The 23744-nt window shown below is 49.4% G+C and overlaps 1 protein-coding gene across 4 annotated transcripts; it reads left to right on the plus strand.

The window, feature by feature from the left end:
- Positions 1-8784: 8784 nt before the first annotated feature.
- On the plus strand, positions 8785-22959 carry IRX2 (iroquois homeobox 2). 4 transcript variants are annotated; one of them, XM_081206435.1, is made up of 5 exons: positions 8785-9472; positions 11130-11670; positions 12571-13380; positions 14329-14399; positions 22255-22959. In XM_081206435.1, the coding sequence occupies exons 1-4, from the start codon at positions 9230-9232 to the stop codon at positions 14370-14372; spliced, it is 1638 nt and encodes a 545-aa protein (XP_081062561.1). In that variant the 5' UTR covers positions 8785-9229; the 3' UTR covers positions 14373-14399; positions 22255-22959. The 4 variants fall into 4 exon arrangements, with proteins under 4 accessions (XP_081062561.1, XP_081062560.1, XP_081062559.1 ...); XM_081206434.1 differs by lacking the exon at positions 22255-22959 and adding an exon at positions 15346-16196; XM_081206433.1 differs by lacking the exon at positions 22255-22959 and adding an exon at positions 15342-16196 and having other exon boundaries at positions 9072-9472.
- Positions 22960-23744: the final 785 nt, after the last annotated feature.

Below are 23744 nucleotides of genomic sequence, written 5' to 3' on the forward strand. Positions count from 1 at the left end.
GGAGGAGGCACCCCTGTCGATTCCGGGTCTCTCATCCCGACCGCAGAGCCCGGCGCTTCCGCAGCTCCACTTTCAACGTCCTGGTTCCCGTCGATTCTCTCCGCCAGCAAATGCTCAGGAACTCTACCGCCCGAGGAAGGCAAAAGTCCCCGCTCTTCCTCTTTGCCCCGACTCAACCGAGTACCCAGTTCAGAAATCGGGCTTTCTATTCTTTTCTGAGAGGGGCGTCTAACGGGTTTTTACGCGCAGCAGAAAAGAGGAGGTGCGGCCCAGAAAGAGAGAGAAAATGAACGATTGCAAGCTCGAATGCAGCACAACAAAAGTGGGAAGACTTGAACTTCCTCCCGTGAACGAGAGAAGGCGCCCTCCATATTCCTTGCCTACGGAACGCCGCTAGTTACTGCGGAAAGTTTCCGAGATACAGTGGTACCTCAGGTTAAGTACTTAATTCGTTCCGGAGGTCCGTACTTAACCTGAAACTGTTCTTAACCCGAAGCACCACTTTAGCTAATTTGGCCTCCTGCTGCCGCCGCGCCGCCGGAGCCCGATTTCGGTTCTTATACTGAAGCAAAGTTCTTAACCTGAAGCACTATTTCTGGGTTAGCAGAGTCTGTAACCTGAAGCGTATGTAATCCGAGGTACCACTGTATTGTCTTTCTAGAGCCTTTCTTTCCAAAGTGACAAAAACATAAAATAAAAAGCAAAGGATGGAGTCAAGGTGAGGTCTCTGAGACATTTTTTTTTTTTTAAGTAGGAGCTGTTTTGCAAAGTTATCACGGTAGATTAAATCCCTACCAGGTGCCACACATGCACACAGCGCCAGTTGTTACTGTTGTTGCTGCTGCTGCTAAAAAGCAACAACTTTTCCCTTTTAAACACTCCTGGGGAAAGAATGTTTCCTCTGCTTGGGATCTGCGCGCTGACCTTGCCAGTTTGGAATCGCTGCCCTGATACAGTTTCCTTCCTCCTGCTGCAAAAAAAACCCCGTGAGCGCGATTCCGCTACATTTAAGCGCTTCGAAGGCCACGGCTGTGCTTAGTTCTGCGATCCTATGGACACTTGCTAAGGCAGGCAGGTTTGGAAGTTCTTTCGCTTTCCAGATTCCTTCCATTACTTCCGACACCGCTTTCCATTGCTTTATAGGTGATTCCAGTCTTTGATTGAGAGGCTGTGATTTCTATTGTTTATATTAAGCCGCAAATGGGACTGGTTTCTCGAGATGATCCAAAATGATGTCCCATCCACTTTCTAAACGGGAGGAAGGGAAGGGAAGGCACGACCCAGCCAATTCTGAGTACGTTTCATGTCCTCGTTGATTCCTGTGCAAGAACTAGACACGTGTCTGAACGTTCCTCATTGAAATCAATGGGGATTCCGCGTTTCCTCTAGGTTATTAGTTTAAATTTCGCCTGCTCAGTTCACTCCTCCGGCGATCTTAGCCTACCTGAACTATACTTTTGGGGTGAGTATTTGGGATTGGGGAGCTGAGAGAGGGTGAGATTTCTGACACAGGGTCGAATTAGCTGATCAAGATTGAGAACGGGCGTGAAAGTCGTGGAGGGTAACAACAATATCTGACTTTTAACTAATGTAGAAGAAAAAGAATGAGGAGGAACCACTTACAGTCCCGATCCGATCTTTGCTCGCCCTGAAATTCCTTGAGAGTCAACCCGATGAAACGGATCGATCATCGGTACTAAGGCGTAGAGGAACAGGCAAAAGCGGGAAGCTCGTTCACACAGAGCCTAACGCCTCTGTGGAATTCGCTCCCACGAGATCTACTGTGACCATTGAGGCTAGGGTTTCCACGCATGAACCAAAACTTGTGGCCATGGTCACTAAAACGAGCCCCCACGTTCAGAGGCGGCGCACCCCCTCCGCTGAGGAGAGAAGCTTCTTGCGCTGTTTCCGAGCTTCTTGGGAGTGGCGGGTTCTGGCCGCAATGCTGTGCGCATTTGCTCCGGGTGCCTGGCTGAAATTCTAGGCGCGTTTAACTCTGCAATCCTATATACGCCCACTCAGAAGTAAATCCCATTGAGTTCCATAGGGCTTACAGGGATGAGAGTTGTTTTTAATTTGGGAGTGAATAAACCCATCAAACCCATTAGGGCTTTTTTCCCGTGCAAGGAACGTTCACAGGATCGGACTGCACCTAGCTGAGTTCTTAATGTTCTTAACCTTCCGGATAATTGGATATAGGATTGCAGCCATACTCGGGGGTAAGGTCCATTGAGTTCCTGGAATATCCTGGCAGTTTGTCCAATAATGTTCAGCCATATTATCGCCCCCCAAGCATTGGAATAAATAAGCCTTCTTATACGATGGTAGGTGAAAAGGCAGGCTGTCCCTCGCGCAGAGGCTTGGAAAGGGCAGCGTGCCCAGCACAGTGCAACTTAATCTCCTAGTTCTTAAGCCTAACGCAGTCAAATGCATCCAGTCACTGAGTATGCCTGGGAGTGTAGGGAGAGGGGATGCTGGAGCGGGGAGAGAGTGAGGGGATCTAGAAGTATGTCCCTGGACAGCAGCAACAGGAGGGTATTTCCCCCGTTTGTTTTGCTCGGCTACGACGCTGGGGCAGGAGCAGTCTATCTGAGCTTGGGGTTTTAACAAAGTTCAGGATCCGTAGTTAGTTGGTGGGATCTAAAATTGAGGGTCTGCTCTAAGCTTAGACAGGAGGGCCAATGCGGCCACTGGGAAGCTTTGTGACTGGTTGCCAGCCTGGCTGGATCTCGGAGGCCTGGAAAGTCCGGATCGGGCCAACCCGTACCCTCCCAGGCTCCCCCTGGGCTTCGACCTCGGAGCGTCTCTTTTTATCCGAACAACGTTGGAGTCGCCTGTCCCTCGCCTCCCATGCGTCAAGTTACCGCCAGAGCCAAAGCCCTCCCCCAAATTCCGTCCTCCGAATTCTTTCACCGGTTTCCTTTTGGAACCGGAGGCTCCGTTGACCTGTCGCTTTCCAGACCGAAGAAACCTTTGAAAGCAAAATCCTCAACGTCCCAATTCAGCCGATGCCCGAGGGTGTCAGTGCTCACACACAGCCACCCACAAATTTCTAGGAAAATAGGCGACCCCAACGGCACAAAACCCAACGTAAGCTCCGCTACATTTATAGACAATTGCTGCCGCCTACTTAAACTGATTGTCTCGTTCACACGTGCATCTCAACAACCTGGGGCTGTCTACATCACTGGAGTTCTCTCGACGACTGGCATGCTGCATGCGTGAACTAGCTGCACTGGAAAAGGTTGTGCCTAAAAATGATCTCTCCCCATATAGCTATAGAAGCCTGTTCACACGTGCAAATCGTCAACCGATGGGCACTAGGGTGCATGGAAGAGCTACCACAGAATTCACACGAGGGACTAGTGTTACCTGTTGAAGTTGACACAGACTACCAAGCCTACCATTTTCAAGCCGTGTGCATACGTGCTTGTGTGAGCAAGCCTTAAATTACTGGAAACACCTGAGCTTCCATTAAAATAAAGTGCGCACTAAGTGAGCATTACTAGGATCCCTGCAATCCATCCAAACTCCAGTTATTTCCCCATCAACAGACCCACAACCCGAAGCTAGACATGACTGCATCCATTTGGAAGCTACTTCAAAGGATTTCACAATATAGGTGCCTACATTGCAAGGCTGTTGGAACGATTACCGAACACCAGATGTGGGAAACGCTTTGAGTGCTTAGTGAATGCACTTCGCGTTGCCTCCAGGGATTCCACACAGACCCCGCAAAGAAGCATTTGCCCTCCTCCCCTTATATGTCAGATCTCAGGACCACCTGTTCCATTATTGTAAGGCATTTTGAATAAATTCGATTAAATGCTATGAACATATACTTGATCCTTTTGTGTGCTCTTCAATCTTGAATACCTCCAAGATCAGGCCTTTAAACCTTTACCTGAATGAATCTTGCCCTCTGTCCCACTAACACCTCTTTTCACCCAGCCGCTACACCGATTATATTATAGGCCAAACCTAAATCTTTTGTAAGTGCAATTGCCTTTCAGGGAAAAGGCTTCCAGGTAGGTGTACTACGCAGCGCACCTCTGACCGTCGTTTGTAATGTCAGGTCCTCTCAATTCGATGGGGCTTTACCTGCGCGTAAATGCGGATTCCATACGTGTAGACTGACCTCTGCACGTGCTTCCCCTGAGTTAATCTGCACTGTGCTCAGTGAACTTTACTCACAGGTAAGTGTGCCTAAGATTTGCTCAAAAGTAACATTCGCTTTTCGTCAGTAAGTGCGTTTAAGGCAGGACTGCACGATGAAGACGTTTTGAAATGTAGTTTGTTGCTGGGGCAGCTAACGCGGTGCAGTCCAGATGCTGATTCACTCTCATTAATTCCCATTAACTCTCAACCTGCCTGATCATTGGGATGACTGGGAGTTAGAGTCCAATAGCAACTGAAGGGCGCCGCGTTGGCAACCGCTGCCCTGATACCAGCGCGCCCTGGTGCCAAGGAGCGAACCCCCCTTATACTTCGCACAAACTGGGTTGAGGATCGGATGTGACAGAGGGTTCCTTTGCTGGGTGGAACCACCAGTTCAAAGAGCAGGCAGACCGATTCCCCAACCGCAAGTACTGGTACTTTCGGAGTCTGGACTCTAAGCCGCAGCCGCTCAGAAGCAAGTGGCATCGATTTCCCTGAGACTGTCTTCCCGTTAAGCACGTCTGAGCTTGCATCGTTAAATCCCATTGATCCCAGTGGCAGAGAGTTTAAATAAGTCCCCTTCCCGAAATCAAGAGGATTTGAAAAGCCTTTATCCTGGGCAGGATCCTGTCCATGCACCTTCGGTGCCTATAAAGTTTCAGTCACAGGGAATGGGCTGGGGGTGGGAGAGCCGAAAATGACACCCCTTCACACACACACACACACACACACACACACACACACACAAACTTTCACGCTAGACCTTTATCGAGAAATAATGGATTGCTCTTTCTTCGCCGCTAGTTAACCGCACCTTGAGAGAAAAGTTGTTATTCAGCGAAATCAGATGCGATTTGCACTTAGGGCCAAGGAGGCTCCGTTAATAAATAAGCATTCAGACAACAACAAGAATCCGCCTAGAAACGGCGAAGCGTCGACGCAGGCGTTTTCATATTGCTCATTTATTATCAGTAATAAGCGCGCGTAAGACAGCCCTGCTGCGTAACAATGCGGGGTGCGCGATTTTGAAAAGAAATGAGAAAAGGCGCGGGGGGGTAGTAGTTGGGCAGTGGGAAATGGAAACCTCGGAGAGTCCCGGGGCGGGGGGGAGTCAGCCATTCAGGAGCAGGCGATCCCCCCAAAGCGCGGAGAGCTGGAGACAGGGATCCAGGAGTTCTCATTTCATGGCATACGCAGACCAAACTCCAGGAGAAAAGGCGAGCGAGCCTTCAAAAACGTACAAAACGTCCCATTTCTAGCTAAACGCTCCGGATAGTTCCTTGGCGGTGTCAAATTAGGAGGGATCTCTTTGTCACACAGACTGTATTATGTTTCGCTCTTGGAAATGCATGACAGCAATGTGGTGTTGCTTTTTTTGAAGCCATACAAAAATTATGCAAATCGACCCAAAAGCAAGGGCTCCCCTTTTGAAATGGTAATGCGCTATTCATTAATCACTTATTGGAAAACGAGCCGCTCTTTCCCCCGCCCTTCAGCCGTCCCTCTTTTTATTATTGTTTTGTATGGAAAGCAACATTGTATAGTCGGAGGAAAAGCAAAAGGTGGAAACACTATATTTAAAAATTAGATAATCGATATAATATTTTGCGCTTTGCCATTTTTCTCGCAATTGTAATTTTATTTTATTTCTTAACACAGCCACTCCGGAAGAAATACTGTACATACCGAGGATTCGCCTTCGCGGATCCTGAACGGGTGCGCAAGACTCTTATCGCAGGCGCATTATCTGAAAGTAAATCCCACCGATATCAATGGGACTTAATTCTAAGTAATGGACTCTTTGGGTCAGGGTGAGACCGAGCCCCGAGAGAGCACACTGCCTCCTTGGCACCTACATGCAAGAGGGGGAAACAGACGTTTTGGAGCCCACCCAATAAGAATGAATGCGAGAAGTCTCAACTTTGACTGGCGCGTACCCGCAATCCCTCCACCCCCGCTTGTTTCTAATTGTAACATCCAGCAGTTTAACGCACAAGCACCCCAGCAAACAAGCAGCAATAACGGGGGTGGAGATATCTCCCCCATAGCCGCTTTCCGACTAGAAACGTGTCCCTGGTTAGAGCTAGAAATCCGTGCGCGCCTTCCAACGCGCCTTTCCTCGGGTCTCCAGCGCCGCAAAAGGAAGCGGCTCTTCTAACATTTTTTTTAAAAAGGGGGTCGAGGGAAGCCACGTTTCGTCGCTTCTCCGATTTTGACGGGGAGGAAAGTCATCTCGGGGGGCTTGCTGACGTTCTAATTAATTTCGCCTTCCCAAATTGCCAGCTGCTTCGAGAGTAGGAAGGATGGGGGCGGGGAGAGGCGTGCGTTAGGCTGCAGTCCGTACCCAACACAGGAGGCTGTTGGCGCCTCTGCTCCAAACCCCTTTCCCTGCAGGTAAGTCCCCAACTGGATTTCGAGGTGATTTCAAATCACTTGCCAGTTGGAGGAGGAAATAGCCAATCGTGGCATTGGCATTTCTAGAATCACCCGCTACTGATTATTTGCAATTCTACCCTAAAGATACCCGCATCTTGTGGCGGACTTTTAAGCCACTCGGGGCTGCTTGAAGAAAGTGGTCACTGAGATCAGGATTCCATCCACCCGCCCAAATATATGCATGAACGGAAAGGGTCCGCAAGGTAGATTTCCCTCTTTTGCTCATAAAGGTTAAGCGCACGTTGGCACAGGGCTGGCTGGCGGGAACTGGGATGGGTATGGGTGGTGGGGAGAAGACCTGTTTGCTGAAGCCACCTATTCGTGCAGCTGTCTCTAGCACCCTCAGTTGGGCTCTTGGCCCGGAGAGCGCAGTCGTCACTCTACACTTCCAAAGAGCGTAGATTCAGTTCCCACCAAGCTATAGTGCCCGCGATCACTTCTAATTCCACGTGTCCTTCTGCTGAATTTGAACCCCACCCCCACCCCCACCCGCCTGCTGACAGCAAGTTGTTGCTTCGAAACAGATTCGACTTCCGAATCAGACCGCCATCTGGCAAACTGGGCAGAAGCGCGTCAACGCGGCTTATACGCGCAGAGACATTTCAGATGTTTCTGTTTTGTCTACACGGAATCATTTATGGATCCGATTAGCATTCTTCCTTTACATACCACGGCTCTCGTTAATGTCTTGAGAGCATGGCCCCTAAATCTTAATTGTTTGGGTAGGGGAGGCAGGGTTGCAGTAAGAAAATGCATATATATAGCAAGGCCTTTATACGGGCGCTCCAGGCGCAGAACCCTCGCCTTTACAGATTGGGGTGTGGATTATAGCACTTTCAGCTGGACTTTGGACCATACAAAAAGGAGGACAAGTAATAAAGGAGCCCTCCCCCAGTGGATCTGAAGCAAGCTCTTCATCCACAGGATATTAACCAAGGCGTGAATGTATTCCAGAAATTAACTGGGGGGGGGGGGAGGGTTCACAATGCTTCCTGGTGAGCCTTCCTTGAGAAAAAGGACCTTGGTGCGTTTGCCCCTCCACCCAGAAGTGCGAAGGTCTTAAGAGCTTGGGAAAATACACTGGGGAGAGTGTTTTAAGCAAGTGGTTTATAGACAATTAAATGTCACTTTAATCGTGAGTGGTAGACAGAATAATAGCACAATCCTTGTTTTTATTTTCCACTGGGGTGGCGGGGATGTTGCTACCTGCAAATGGGTCTGCTCCAATTTGACCTCTCCCACCCCACGAACCAGAAAACCGGAGTCAGCTTTCTCGTGCCAAGCGGGGCTTCTGCTGTTCACCGCCCGATCCTAAACGCGTCTCCTTGCATTCCACACGGCCGGCCCTTTTCTGCGCGTTTACTTGGCACTCGGCCCCACTTCAGGCCGCGATCTTGGAGACGCGGGAGAGCGCGTCCCCACGAAGCCATTCGGGGTTTCCTTCCGACTCCAGGCTGGCCAGATTTTTAAGATCGCGCCTTGCAAAGCGCTTCATCCGCCCTCCCCCTGGGCGCGTCTCTGCGGAATCCCCGCGGAAGCCAGCGGGCATAGGATCGCAACTCTCTTCCTTGACGCACGGCGAGGCATGATCCGCCCGGGGCTGCGCTAGTCCGAAGCCGGAAGGCGCGCATGCCCGTTACGAGGCTCGTGCCTGCGAGGAACACCTCGGAACCCTCCCGGCCGCCCTCCCTCGGCGCAGCTCTGCGACCACGTGACGCTATATAACCTCCAGGCCCGGCCGGCGGGCGGGAGGAGGTGGGGAGCACGAGACAAGGACGCCTTTGGTCGCTCGGCGCCCGGCCAGCTTCTTCAGCCGCAGCCACAGCGCGCCATCCTCGCGCGCTCTCTCTCTCCTCCTCCCTTCAGGCGCCGGGGGCGGGGCTTCATTCCATCTTCTCTCGCTGGCCGGGAGTCCCGCCCAAGTTCTTCCTTCCTTCCTTCGGTGGGTAAGAAGCCGGGCGAGGGGCGTGTCCTCCTCCGTATGCAAATGAGCCGCCGTGACGGACAGCTCGCCTTGCCAATGCCCCGGCGAAACTCCTCTCCTCACAAAACTCCTCGCCTCGCAGACTCCCTTATGCCCGCGCCAAAAGCTGGTCGCGCCGGGCGCCGGGGGGGAAAGCTCGCCTCGCTCGCCTCACGGGGGGCGGCTCGCGAGCGCGCCGACCAGACGAGCCGCCGGGGCTGGCCTGGCGGAGCCTGGTCGAGGCTGCTCTTGCCTCGCGCGCGCTCTGCTCGGCCGCCCCTTCCCCGCCCGGGCTGGGGAAGACGTCTCCTCCTCCTGCTCCTCCGCCTCCATTTTCCCGCGCGCTCCTCTTGCCCAGATGCCCGCCGCCTCCTCCTCTTGCAGCAGCAGCCGCGGGTGACTTCTGCGTGGGAAAGCAGGAGCGCGGGCGAGCGCACGAGGCGGCGGCGGGCGCGCGCGCGCTCCCGGGACGTGCGAGAGGCTTTCCCTCAGCCTCGCGCCGAGCTCTCCTTTTGGCTCGCGCTCCTCCCGCCTATGGAGGGGACGCTGTGAGCTCCTCAGCGGCTGCAGCGAGCGGCGGCGCCCGTAGCTGAAGCGGCCGCAGTCGTCCTCCGCTCGCCTCAGCCCAGGCCCCTTCCTCGCTCGCGCTCGCTCGCTGCCCGTGGGCCAGCCATGTCCTACCCTCAGGGCTACCTCTACCAGCCCCCGGGCTCGCTGGCGCTCTACTCGTGCCCGGCTTACGGGGCGTCGGCGCTGGCGGCGCCCCGGAGCGAAGAGCTGGCCAGGTCGTCTTCGGGCTCGGCGTTCAGCCCTTACCCCGGATCCGCCGCCTTCACCGCCCAAGCGGCAGCCACCGGCTTCAGCAGCCCGCTCCAGTACTCCACCGACCCGGCCACGGGATTCCCCTCCTACATGGTGGGTAACGGACCGGACAGCCCGCCGCCTCCATCTTCATCCTCCTCCATCGCTTCCCCCGCTGGCAGCGCCCAGGCTGCCCGGGCTAGGCTGGGGGGTCGTGGGGATGCAGCCCGCCCGACACGCCGGGCAACCCGCGTTAGGCACACACACGGAAGCGCTCCTCCTCCGAGGCAGCCTCGCTGCGCTTCTCTCGACTTTCCTCCTTCGCTTCCCCCTCTTTCGTTGCTTCGCTTCTTTATTATCCATCTTCTCATTCCTCCCTCCCTTTCCATCTCCCTCACTTCTTTCTCTTGCCAATTTCTTCCCTTTATTCTTTTCTCCTCGCTCACTTTCATTTTCTGACATCCGTATCCTCCCCCACCTTTTCCTTCGATCTCTTTAGAGCTTCTCTCATATATATATATTTAGAAATCTATGTGATTTACCGGGGCGGGGGGGGGGGGGGGCTTTCTACCGATGGAATGGAGTCCAAGCTGAAACTCGATTAAAGGTGTTGTTTATTTATTTTTATTTATTTGTTGCTGGGGGAGAGAAGAGAGAGGGCTCCTCTTCGGACGGATTTCCACCTCCAACTCGCGCTTGCTTCCGAGCACGTCTGTGCTGGCGATCGCGCGTATTTTTGCAGCTCTTGCAAACCGACGAAGGATTAAAGCTAGCGGAGCCAATTGGTCCTGGGAAAGTGGGGCAAAGGGTTCGTTTTGTTTCACTACACAAGAGATATCAGATCGAGCGCCTTTGGCTGGAGTCGACTCTCCCTCTCCCCCCCCCCCCGCACCTTTTCTCCCAGCCTGGCGATCTTTATTTAGGATAATGGGAGCCGATCTCAAACGCTCCTCTGTTTGACTTTCTCGTGGCAGAAGAAAAGCAGTCGCAAGTTGCCAAGCCTTATTGTTCCCGGGCTATTTAGGAACATTAGGTACATTCGGAGCGCTGTGTTTAGCTTGGTTTCCTGGACCGACTCCGAAAGTTATCAAGTTGGCTCAACTAATTCCTCTCTCTCTCCCCCCACCCTTTCTCTCCTCTCTCCTCACCCTCGTATTATGCAGACTTTAAATCAGCGCAATTTAAACGTTTAAAGGGCGAATTAAAATGCTAATTATATCGCATTTGACCAATTCGAAACGGTGCATATCTTCTGGTTTGCAAATTGGATTTGCAATGCATTAGCGAAGTGAATTGCTAAGTGGGGGGCTTTGTTGTCTCTCTCTCTCTCTCTCCTCTCTCTTTCTCTCTCTCTTTCCTGTATGGCAACAGAGGAAATATCGTTGCAACCATGTGTGGAGGCGGAGGAGGAGGAGGAGAGGGGAGAGGAAAAGTAGAAAGCTATCATTTTAAGAAACTACCTGTAGGGCCTTGGGAGGGAGAAAATAAAAATGTCTGCGTTGAATTGCAATAAACTGCAACGAAGAAGACAGCAGCAGTTTTCAGAGGGAAGAAGGGATTCGAATGCCCTCTGGATACTTTATTTTTTCTTCTTGAGTAATAATATTGCAGGAGTGCTCGGCACTACAATTAAGAAATAATAACATTGTTCGCTGGAGTGATTGCATTACATTAGTGTAAAATGTAATAGTCGCTCCCGTGGCGTTGCCTGCTAGCTGGTGGCTGCCAGCTCTTCCGAAATGCCTAACGCCCTTGCTTTTGTGCTTGGCAGGGCTCCCCTTACGATGCCCACGCGACGGGCATGAGCGGGGCCATCAGCTACCACCCTTACGGTAGCCCAGCCTACCCCTACCAGCTGAACGACCCCGCTTACCGCAAGAACGCCACGCGGGACGCCACGGCCACGCTGAAGGCCTGGCTGCAGGAGCACCGCAAGAACCCCTACCCGACCAAAGGCGAGAAGATCATGCTGGCCATCATCACCAAGATGACCCTCACGCAGGTCTCCACCTGGTTCGCCAACGCCAGGAGGAGGCTCAAGAAGGAGAACAAGATGACCTGGGCGCCGCGCAACAAGAGCGAGGACGAGGACGAGGACCTCGACGCCGGCGGCGGCGGGATCCGCAGCAAGGAAGAGGAGGCGCTGCCGTCGGACAAAGGCCGTGACAGCAACGAGACGTCGGCCGAGGATGAAGGTGAGGGAGGAACAGGCTGGTTTCGTGGGGCAGGGAGGCAGGTCATGGGCCTGCGTGGAGCCCTGCAGCCCGACCCGGTGCAGGTCTACCTCGGAGTTCAGTGGGGCTTACTCGGAGGTAAGTGTGTGTGCGCGGGGGGGGGGGGTTATTCCAGGCTGGAGGGGCAGCCTCCACGCATTGCATTGCGCGCATCTTCCACATTCATCCCCAGGGATTCCGCTGCCGCCCCTGCACTTTCTCTTTTAAAGACAGCGGGGAACGCCGTTCCTTGCGAAGTAAGCGCCACGGAGCGGAGTGAAGCTTGCTTCCCCGTAGGCGCTTGCCCCGGGAAAAGGCCGTGTAAACCGCGGTAGTTATCCCGCTTCCAGGTAAACAGGCTTGAAGGATCTCAAGCCTTCGGAGCGCTTCAGGGACATTGTCTCGGGCAGTGCTTGCAGCGGCTTTGGAAAGGAGATGAGGACGAGGATTATTTGTAGCAGAAGCACACGACGGAGGAGCAGAGGAGGCTGAAGGCCGCTTCTCAATAAAATGTGGGTTTTTTGGGGGGAGGGCAAGTAAGCCCTGCCCCACATAAGCGATCACAAGTAGCGGGGCACGCACACCCTTTGAATGGCAATGCCCATCATCTTTGGGCGGGCCGAGCCCACTCAAATATTTTATTGGGGAGGGGGGTTCGAAGGGACCTTGGCCCCTAGGAGTTGGCTCCTATCTCAAGCTTGTGCCTTATGCCGACACCTGAACCCACGACCTGGCCGTCCGATTCTCCTATCGTGGAAGCTAAGAGGCCCTCAAGAGGCCTATGGATCCGACGGGATTTCGCAGGAGATCATCTCTGGGGGGCCTGGAGTGTAGAAGGGGGGAGCGAGGGGGGTGCTCCGATTGTTTGCCACCTGTTTTGGGGGTGGCGGGGAGCCTGAGGTTTAGGAGACGGGGTGCTGCGCTCTCCTCCTCCCGCTGCTGCTGCTGCCGGTGCCTCCGCCTGGTTTCCTTGACGGTTCCCCTGGTTCTCTGCCGCAGGGATCAGCTTGCAGGTGGACTCGCTCACCGACCACTCCTGCTCGGCCGAATCGGACGGCGAGAAGGCCCCTTGCGGCGCCGGGGACCCGCTCTGCGAGTCCGGCTCGGAGTGCAAGGACAAGTACGAGGAGATCGACGAGGACGAGGACGACGTGGAGGAGGAGGAGGAGGACGACGACGAGGAGGAGGAGGACGAGGCAGCGGCGGACAGGGGTCTTCCCTCCAAGCCCGTCACCTCCTCCCCTCTCACCGGGGTGGAAGCCCCTCTGCTGGGTCACCCGCACGCCGAGGACTCCGCGCGCAACGCCAACAAAGCCGCTTTGGACGCCCGCATGGCCCCGACGGCGGCTTCGCAAACCACGCCGGCCAGCAAGCCCAAGCTGTGGTCGCTGGCGGAAATCGCCACCTCGGACCTTAAGCACCCTCAGCACCCTCAGCACCACCACCACCACCCTCACCACCCGCACAACCTGGGCCAGAGCTGCCAGCCGTCGGCGCCGCCCTCTTCCACCCTGCACAACGCTGCCTACTCGCCCTCCTCTCTCCTGGGGAGGCATATTTATTACACCTCGCCTTTTTATAGCAACTACACAAACTATGGGAACTTCAACGCCCTCCAGGGTCAAGGCATCCTGAGGTACAACTCCGCCACGGTGGCCTCCAGCGAGGGGCTAAGTCAGACGGTCTTAAGCAGCGGCGGCGGAGGCGGCAGTAGCTCGGTGCACAAGCAGGGCTCGGAGAACTCTTTGAAAACCATCGCGAGCCACCTAGAACAACATTACAAGCCTTCCAATCCAGACTCCAAAAAAGGTAGGTGTTTGCTGGCTAGGTTTTCTTTTCTACTAAGGAATAATGTGGGGCGCAAATTTACCCTACCCCCCCTCCAAAAAAAATATCACAATAAGGTGGGTGCTACAAGCAAGAAGGCAATGGTGGTTTCTGACAGTCCAGGTACAAAACTCTTTTTCAAAACTGCAATCCAGGTCGCAGTTTTTCTGCTTGGAATTCCATAGATTTTAATTTTGTTGTTGTTGTTGTTGTTGTTAAAGCAGCCCTTTTGTGCGGGATTGCAGCCCGAAGCTGTGGTCAGGCCTCTGAAGAAAAGGATCTAACAGAAAACGCTGAGATTTGCGTCCAGTTATGAATGTGATTAGGAACATAATGTAAATAAATTTCTCCGTGTAATTAAAATGCCTCTAAAAATCACTAAAAACTCCTTGAACCTGTATATAATCTGAAAATATTTGCAGAAAGTTTATTCATTGTTTTTGTTGCTAAGAGGGGAGAAATAACAGCAAGGGTGAATATTGTTTTGGCAATATTCCCAAGCAAAAAAAGAGAACAGTTTCAGGCTTGGGAGAGAGAGGAAACACAGTACAGTGTGAAGCAGAGAGAAGTCTGATAGCTTGTGCCCAAGTATATTTACTCGGAAGTAACCCCCCCCCCCCTTGAGTAGAATGGGACCGAATCTAAAGGCAATTCATTTAGGATTGCAGCTTCAGTTGTCTGTCTCCTTCAAAGTTCCATCATTGGTCTGAGACATTGCTACAAGTTATGCTAAATTTAAAACAAGTAATTAAGAATGCTGGCCCTTCAAACGAGTTAACTCCCAGATCCGCTGAGAAATGCCAGCTCAAGAAAAGGCCTTCCAAGGGCTGTGCTGGGGTTTTGTGCAAGAGGGAGCTAGGCTGTGCCCAGAGTGTATAATCTAGTTAGCCAGCTGTGTCCTGTGACTAACTGACGCTTCTATTTTGACAGACCCCACTGAAGTGTGCACAGTAGGACTACAACCATACCTATAGAAGTGCAATCACACAGCAGCCAGGCAAGTAAGTGAGACCAGCTCCTTTTCTCCTTCTTTCTCCTTCTATTCTGTTACACCGCTTAGAGGATCATTTGGCATCAGCTCCAGAAACATATTGCTCAGCCTGCAAATTTGCTTAATGTTAATTTCTTGCTCCATTACCAAAAGAGCATTATTACAAAAAGAAAAGCCTATTGCATTTTCACCCTTCTTTTTTTTGTGTGGTTTTTTTTTTTGTTTTTGGAGAAATCAGTTCAATTATTTCACACAAGCCTCTTGCTTTTTTTAAAAAAAATGAAAGTTGTGTATTTTCAATAAATATTTAAATCATAGGGTTTTTTTTATTTCCCCAAATTATTATTGGAAAATTGCAACTGCAGTAGATCTGGAACTCCTCCTACATAAGGCCCCGTTGAAATATATGGGCGGATAGTTGTGTGTTCCCCTTGGAAGCCAGCCAGAATTCATCTCATTGTCCCTCTGTACTATTTGAAATGTATATCAGCATGCCAAATAAAAGAACATGATTGCACTGATTCAATGCTTCGGGTGCTGTACAGAAGATTTCCCTCCTCAAATGCACCTTAAGGCATCTTTATAAACATGCAATTCTAATAGTTGTGAATCAAAATAAAGAGTGATTTTAGTTAGCATGCTTATGTACATTTCAAACAGCAGAGAAGGAAAATGAGATGAATCCTGGCTGGGTTCCAAAGAGAACATAGTGCCTGCATGAATTGCCTCTGTTTCCCCATTTATTTCCAAATCGCTGCTATAGTTAGGATTAAAGAATATCTTGTGGCCAACCATTTCCCACCCCCACGGGGGGGGGGAGCAGAACAGAACCCAAGCCTAATCCTCCTATGCCGAAAAGAAAAGAAAAAGCGTTTTAGTTTGCCTTCCATTTTTAACATGCCGCGTGTAACTGAAAGATTGTGGATGATCTGGTGTTTTCCTTGGTTCACAGGTAGGTGTCACAATTGCTTTGAGAAAAGTCAACAAGCCATCATCTCTCCCCAAGCTAATCTATCTATCTCTAACAAAATTCTAAATCTGGATCACATCTTGTGCCACTGTATAAAAGAAGACCACAGAGCACTATTAAATCTACAGACTCTCTCTAATTGTTAAACCAGAATTTTGCTGGACATTATGTGAGTTTACTGGTATAGTCTAGTTCTCCCCAATGTATATGTGACTTAAAAAGAAAGAATGAAAGAAAGAAAGAAAGAAGCAAATCTGTTTTTTCTCAGGATATCTCGAATTGATCAGCTTATTGCCACGGTATATATATATATATATCTATATATATCTATATTCTGTAGGTGTGATAGGATTTATTGTACAAACACTTTGTAAAAGATACATACAGTAGCAATTAATTAAATAAACCATGACTGAAGAACTTGAGTACTTACAAAGTGGAAACAAATTTGATATTTATTTTTGTAATGATATGAGAGCTTCTAGTAATTTATGCAAGTTGTATTGCAATGGAATCCCAACTCTTTTGTAAATAAATTATGCCTGGTTTTTATTTGAGACATTGATGGTTATACAATCCCTCGTTGTTTAACGAGAATTCTTTACTAATTTATATCTTTAATTGTAAATAAAAACAGATTAGTCTACAATAAGGTGGTGGCCTTTTTTTGTTCATTTTTAGTATTTATCTTTTTTTGTAATTCATGATAATTTATAAAATATCACTGTTACAGTTGCCTAAGGTAACTTCTTAAATATTTAAAATATATTTAGCAATGTGGCTAATTAAACCTGTTGAACGTATATATTGCAGGACAATAAAAACCTTCAGAGTGAATCTGTTGCACTGGACTATATACAATTTACATTTTTAAAAGATTACTATTGTATATCCTGTTGTATTTAGTGCTAGAATTCTTAATTCAAAATGCCATATTTACTTGCACTCTAAGTGAAGATTTGTGTTTCATTTTTATCAAGAGAGACAAAACACTTGAAAGTAAAAAAAAAAAGGAAAATATTCCACCTCTTTAAAAAATATATCTCTAATGTGGTAATCACTTAAGAGATTCACCATTAGGTTAAAAAAATAGCTAAACCATCACTTCAATCCCTCCCCCCCCCCCACCGAATAATGAGAATTCCCTTATAATATAATTTCAATAAGGAGACAAACAACCATTTATTTTCTCCCTCAAAGATAAATTGAGTGAATATAACTTACGGTTATAAAACAAGAATAATAGCTTCTTAGATTGCCCTTTAATCAATCATACACTTATTTTTCAAGAGGCTCATCTATTTTATTCCATGATTAATAATGTTCCAGCGTGAGAGCATTATTAGATCCCAGCAGGGGAGATTCTGGGTGCTTTTAGCTGCTTTGGAATGGTCAGTTGGGGTTCATTACGGGCTGATATTGAACAATTTATAAAATCTTGTCTAAACATCTGCCAGCTCAGATAGGCCGATGTGTCTGAAGATGGGAAATTGCTCGACCAGTTGATATTGACAAACGGGGCTCTCTCCAGTGGCTTTTTGTTCGCTGAAAATTAGTGGCCTCCTGCTCAGGGGCTTGTTAGAAAGGGCATTTGAAAGTGATCTTAGATACTTCAGGGTTCAGCCTGGGGAATGTTAACTGGATAAAGAGTGGAATCTGCGTGCATGTCTGTGGTGTAATTACAGAAGGTTACCTAACAGCTTATGTTGTTACCAGAATGTATTTGCTTATCATCATCATCATCAACAACATCATCCTCATCACCTTCCCCCTAAGTAAACAAAGTAGCCTAACCAAAAGACAGCTCTCTTGGGCAGGTGGCTGCCGTGTGTGTGTGTGTGTGTGTGTGTGTGTGTGTGTGTAGAAAGCAACATTTAAAATAATAATAATAATAATTTTAAAATATTCATACTCTACGTTGCAATCCTAAAATCACCCAATTGTTAAAGTTTTCACTGATGTCACCAGAACTGAGTTCAAAGTAAATATTTTGGGACAATATTTTAGCACAGGTTCGGATGGTGGTCCAGCAATAATGGGGTCTATTTATCTGAGTGATTCGGGCCTCCCCCATTCCCACCCCCAGAGCTATTCCCAATTTGGTCTAGACTTCCAACCCATTCCTAAAGTGTTTCTTCTTTATAGCAATTCTGACACAAACCAAATCTGTTTGCCTGCCTCCTTTATCTAAAATTTTATTTCTTCCCATCTATACTTTTTATTTCTTTATTTAGGATTATAAGATCCTTTCTATGTGACATTTCAAATTTCTCAGTGCAGAATGTTAAGAGGGTCAGCCGAGGGGGGCAGTTCTCCTGTGCAAGCCTCACTTGAAACGAACCACGCTTTTCCATTAGGTTTCCCCGCGAGTCCTCTTGCCCACGTCCCGTTCATTTCGATGGGGCGTGCGCAGGAGAACTTCCCTGGCGAATGGTGCTCTCAGCAACTGGCTGATATTTCTATCCCTGGCCGCAGCAGGCTTCAAATGAAGCTGTGGAATTTGTTGTGTTTTGGCTTTGTAACGGTAACTTGTGGGTTTAATACAATTTTGCATTTAAATACTACTCAGCGTAATTTTTATATGTGATATATATTTTTGCAGGCTAAAGCTCTTTTGAGGGAATATAGTGCCTTCGGGCAGATGGGCGATATAGATGCCAACAATTCCATCGTATCTGTCAGATTATTATTCTAAAGGAGAAAAGTGTAAAATTATCCCGCGCTCCCTTTCGCGGCGACCTTTGAATGGGAGCTTCCTCCTCCATAGCGTGGATATTCTCTCTCTCTCTCTCTCTCTCTCTCTCTCTCTCTCTCTCTCTCTCTCTCTCTCTCTCTCTCTCCTCCCTTCTTCGCCTTATTATAAACCAGGTTCTCTGTTGGATAACATGTACATTTCAGTTGGTTTTATATTTTATTTTATTTTATTTTGAAAATCCATTCTGTGGCAGAGATTAGGAAAGCTAACGACTCTCCTTTGATGTTTATACGCCCAAAGAATTATCTAAGATTTCCATAATTTACTCACCCCTTGCTAGAATTTAGACCTGGGATTTCTTTTTCTGGAAGGAAAAGTCGAAAGACTTTGGGCAGCTGGCTTTGAAACATTTCCCTCTTTGCCTGTCACATCCAACGGTTTTGGTATAATCTACTTCACATTCACACACACACACACACACAGAGAGAGAGAGAGAGAGAGATGTGAATTACTATCTCTTGCAATGGATTCAGTCTCCACCGCCTCGCCCAAATCATACCGATTTTTTAAATAGCAATTAAGGTGCATCCATCGAGAAGTTCTCCTGCGCAAGCCCCCCACTGTGATGAGCTGAAACGATATCGCGTTAGATATTAAAAGGTATAAATGAACGCGAAGCCCTCATTGGCTGAACGCGAGTAAAATCTTGCGCATGCCCCATTCATTTAAGCGGAAGTTTGGCGCCGTTTAAAGCTCCTCTGCAAGGTCTTACTGGAACATTACGAAATGGAGGCTTGTGCAGGAGAGCTTCCAGCTGAATTCTACGCTAAGATAAACGAAAGGAGAGCTAAACTGCTATACCTACTGAAGAGTAAACAACAGAAACAGAGTAATGTAAATCCAAAAGGAAATCGTGCAAATACTGGCCTGCTGTTCTTGGTGGTGCACATGCTATTGAAAACCCATTGAGTCCCCTTCCTTGGAATATTTATTATTATTATTATTATTATTATTATTATTATTATTATTATTATTATTATTATTACTACTACTACTACTACTACTACTACTACTACTACTACTACTACTACTACTATCAGTAACAGATTCAAACCCCAAACAAACATTTCCCCTCCTGTTTCTCTCGCTGCGACCCTTCCCAACTTTTCCAACTCGCCCAGTTTTCAGTTTGCGCTCCCTACTTGCGCGCAAGTAGGCCTGTTCCAACCGGGCTCCTCTTAATGTGCTTGCATGAAACTGTAGCAGTCGAGGTAGCCTTTGCTTCGCGAAATGCGACCTTGCCTGGCACACACACACACACACACACACACACACACACGCCTTACATCACCAGGACTCGGAGAAAGGGTCAGACTGGGCTAGCTGCGGTCCAGTAAGGGGGAGATATGATATAACACACCCCCTCGCCCCATCTCTGTACTGCTACTTCCTTTCCTGCCTACAAATGTCAGCAGTTGCTGGCAAGAAGGGAGGGCTTGTTTGCCTTGCAGTGAAGCGGGAGGGGGCAAAGAACTGGCGAGGGGGCAAAGAACGACGCGTCTTCCTCCGCTCGCCTTTCACTTCCTTGGTCAGACGTCGTTTGCTTGTTTATGTTTGCTTTGTGTTGACTTGCTTGTTTATTTCAAAGGAGACCGAGAGGGATTTGCTCCCGCGGGCAAGCTCACGGTTGCAGGGGCAGAGCTAAATTCAACGTCTGTACACAGGGCTGCGCGCACGGCGTGCATTCAAAGCGCATGCACACCCCTCCAATAATTCTGGGAACTGTAGTCTGTTCAGGGTGCTGGTCTTTGCAACTTTGCGAGGGGCAAACTACAGCTGCCTGGGTTCTTGGGGCGCGTGTGCTTTAAATGCGCTGTAAATGTCTGGTGTGCAGGCAGCCGCGCACCAGCAAGAGGTCTGTGAGCCATCAAGCCTCTGGGAGCCTTTTCGGTATCTGCGGCTTCTCGCGCGGAAACCTGTCCGCAAATCGCTCGCTCGTTTACTGGAGGATAGACTGCCATTCAGTTCAATGGGACTCGCAGACTTGACCTTGCGCGCGTTTACGCGAACGCGAAGTCCTATGGGGTTGCTTCTAGCGAATGTGCAAACCGATAAGTTTGCAAACGCCAACGATATCAGCTTTGAAAACTGGTGGATCGCGCCGCTGGGGATTTTCAAAGATACATTGTTAGCAGCAGGCAAGGCCAGCCGTCGCAGGAGGTTAAATCGGTGTCGCCTCTTTATTTCCCAACCATGCCTGAACCTCGCACAGAGAGAGAGACTGCAGGCCACCAGGGCTTTTCGCCTCTGGGGATGGGGAGGGATCCCTAAACTGGAGTGGGGGCGTTCCTCTTCGGCCGCGCTGAGCCAAGCACAAAGCGGAACACAAGTCCTTAACAAATACATGAGAAACGTCACAGCTAATAGCCGGGCGTCAGGAAAGAGAAGCCGAAATCCAATTAACAGCTCAAGGCTTTGCTGCTTATTAACAATAAGGATTAAGGCTGCAATCTTATGTACACTTACCCGGGAGTAAGTCCCGCTGCACCAAGTGGGACTTATTTCCGCGTAAACATGCCAAGGAAGGGGCTACCTATCTGCCCACACTTTCGCCACCCTATCGAAGGATGCTCACTGAATGAACACGTAATTTATTTTGGGTGGGTGGGGCGCGTCCGCCGTCCCCACGAAGAGCTGGCGGCAGGGAGAAGGAAGCGGGGAACTGGAGCGAAGCAGGAGAAGAATCAGAATCAGATTCTGAAATAGGAAAGAGTAAAGCGAGGCGAGAATTTGGAAACACCTTTAGAGCTACTCATCTGACGGAACTCCTCTGACTGTTCAAAATGCACACATAACGTCAGGACGCTCCCGCACAACCCCGCGGTTAAAAATAATAAAATAAATCAAAGCAATGGCATTCTCGAAGCTTGGAAGCTTTTCTCTGTTTTGAAGCCTCGCCATGCGCGCGATTCATTATTTTGCATCATCCCCCCCCCCCTTAAGGCTTAAGCAGATGTGCCAGGAGTGCGCGCGCGGGGGGGTGGGGGGTGGCTACGTGCCCGACAGCAAGCAAAACCGCCCCCCCCATCGTTGCTCTCCAACGGTATGCGCTTCTCAGTGACGCAACTGCACCCTATCCTTGGCTGCCGTTCAAATCTATGGGAACTTTGCCCTTGAGACGAGGGCGAAGAGAACCATCCCACGAGGATTTCAGCCGCGTTGTGTGCTATATAGGAGATATTTTATTATATACCTTGTGCGCTGTGAGCTACCTGCTTCTTCTAACAGGCCCAAATCCTGCCCCCCCCCCCACATCACCAGCCCTTCATTTGCAGGCAGCTGCACCAGTGCGCCCCACTCTCCCTGTAAGGCCTCCAATCGGGGGAAGGCTTGTATATTAAACAGAAACCGAACAAACGACATGAACATAGGAAAACAGTTTCCTATGAAACGTGGCAGTACAGCTCCCTTCCTTTTTAAAGGCGTCTGTGCGCATTTGTGCAGGAGCGAATGTAACCGAATTATCTCTCCAGGGCTAAAAGCGAGCCTTGCGTCTTAACTTCCCGTTAAATAAAGCGCTAAATCTAGAATACCTGCCCAGCCCGGTGGCTAAAGTGTGACCCTCCAGCTATCGTTGGCTCCAGCTCCCATCAGCCTGAGCCAGCATGACCAATGGTCAGAGGTGATGGGAGCTGCAATCCAGACCCGTCTGGATGGCCACGGGCCTAGGGAGGCACCCAGCTTTTCATTTCCCCAGAGCAAGAGAGATCCTCGCCTGAAACCAAGTTCCCCATGCCAAGGAAAATGTTTATGATCCTATTGACAGGGTATTCCCCCCCCACCTCCGCCCCGCTTCCTTAAAAGAAATAGCCATATGCGCATCCAAAGGAGAATAAACTGACATTTCATTGTGTAGAACATCCGATCAATTATTAATCGTTAGCGTCAACAATGGGGTTATAATTACTTTCGGTTACTTAAAGGCATATTTATTTATTTTTCTTCTCCGTCTCTCTGATCTGGTAATTAGCTAATCCTCTCGTGTAATGGATTCCGAGCTGATTTCATTAGGATGTCATCGCGGCCCTCCGTCCCCTCCCTCCTCCGGGCAGGTCCTTCTGGCTGCTCCGCGTGGCTGAAGGCGGCGCCCCCGCCAAAGACAGTCTTCTTCATGGGGTCCTTTTCTTTCTCCCTTCCTAGAGAGCGAGTTAGTCCTGGGAAGAGAGAAACGGCTTCAAAGCGGATCGCGGCCGAAGCGGAGAGAACTCCCCCGAAGGAGCTAAGGAGAGCGCCTCCCGTCTTCCTCTTCCTTCTCCCGAGGGAGAAGAAGGTTGCTTTTTTAAAAAAAAAATATATTATCCTTATTGTTATTTAAAGTTCTCAACTTCCGAAGCTGGATTCTGAAACTGGACGCGAAGCAACAGAGCCGTGGAGACCTACTTGTTTGGAGCGACAAGCCAGAGGGCATCGAGGGGCGCGCGCTTTGTCTAAGCTGCGCAGACCGATCCTGTGCTTGTTTACTCGGAAGCCAAAGCCTCTCCGAGCTCAATGGATTCAACAACGTTTGCTCTCGAGAAAGCTGCGCAGGACATGCCTTCCGGCAGGAGTGACTTAAACGGCAGAGTGTAAAATTAAAGAACTTTATTTGAAACTGAAGAGATAAACGGTTCTGCTTTCAGGCTTGACCCCCATCCTCCAAAAAATGGGTGAGAGGTGTTAAAAGGAAACGCCCCAGGTCTGAGCACCCCCAGGTCGAGATTTTTGGCGTTATTTTTTTTAAGTGCGTGTGTTGAACGTTGTTTTGAAAATAATCCAGCCATTCATTGTTCAAAACAAGGACTCGCCCTTCTCGTTTTTTTTTTTAAAGATAAAACCATTAAAGAGCCATTCCTCTCTGTTCGCGGATTTTTGACGATCTGATGACATTTTTTTTTCAGATCTCACTATGAGAGTTTCACTACGCGGGGCGGCGAGGTGGGAAAATCTCTTCTGGGAACAAACACACCTTTTATAAACGGAGCTTTCCCAGTTCAGATCTCAATTCATCACTTTTAATACCCCCTTTTAAACAGCGTGAGTCCTGGACAGGTCACTACTCTCTCTTAGCACATTACAAAGCGAAGATGTATGTGCCACGTTCACACTTGACATCTTTGAGGGCGTCCACCTCCAGCTCACTTCAGGAGCGAAAAGGCATTCGCCTTTCGCCCTTGAGTAACGCGCAAGATCGCGAGGAGAAATGAGAGAAAAGACGCAGTGCCTTTATATATGGAAAGGCACGGGTCAATAAATAAAGAGATGATGCAGATTGCACAGATCTATATATAAACTGCGTCGAAGGCTACCTCGCGACGCGAGGAAAAGAGAGAACAGAAATCGACTGTGGCTGATGGACTCTTCCCGCCCCCTTCCAAAAAACGCAATAGCAGCAAAATCGCAAAGGGGAAAAAAATGCAAGTCCCCCCATTAATTCAGTCTGACAGCTCTGTCGCCCCCCGCCTCTCCCTGCCTCTTCCTCCACCAATGAAAGCCTCTTTTCAGAAGGGTATGTTTTAATTTGTCACATCAAGGCAATAAAAGGCAGCAATATATACTTAACCAGTTAACATCGTAATAACGGGTTTAAAAGGAGCAATTAAATGGTCGAGAGTCGTGCGTCTGCTTCCCCCACCCCCACCCCACTTTCCCTA

This window comes from Podarcis bocagei (assembly GCF_964188305.1).
Source record: "Podarcis bocagei genome assembly, chromosome: 8".
In the NCBI taxonomy this organism is placed as follows: domain Eukaryota; kingdom Metazoa; phylum Chordata; class Lepidosauria; order Squamata; family Lacertidae; genus Podarcis; species Podarcis bocagei.

Coding starts and splice junctions, on each gene's coding strand:
- IRX2 (XM_081206435.1), top strand. CDS start 9,230: ATGTCCTACCCTCAGGGCTACCTCTACCAGCCCCCGGGCTCGCTGGCG. Junction 9,473..11,129: donor CGGGATTCCCCTCCTACATG/GTGGGTAACGGA, acceptor TGTGCTTGGCAG/GGCTCCCCTTACGATGCCCA. Junction 13,381..14,328: donor CAATCCAGACTCCAAAAAAG/GTAGGTGTTTGC, acceptor CTATTTTGACAG/ACCCCACTGAAGTGTGCACA.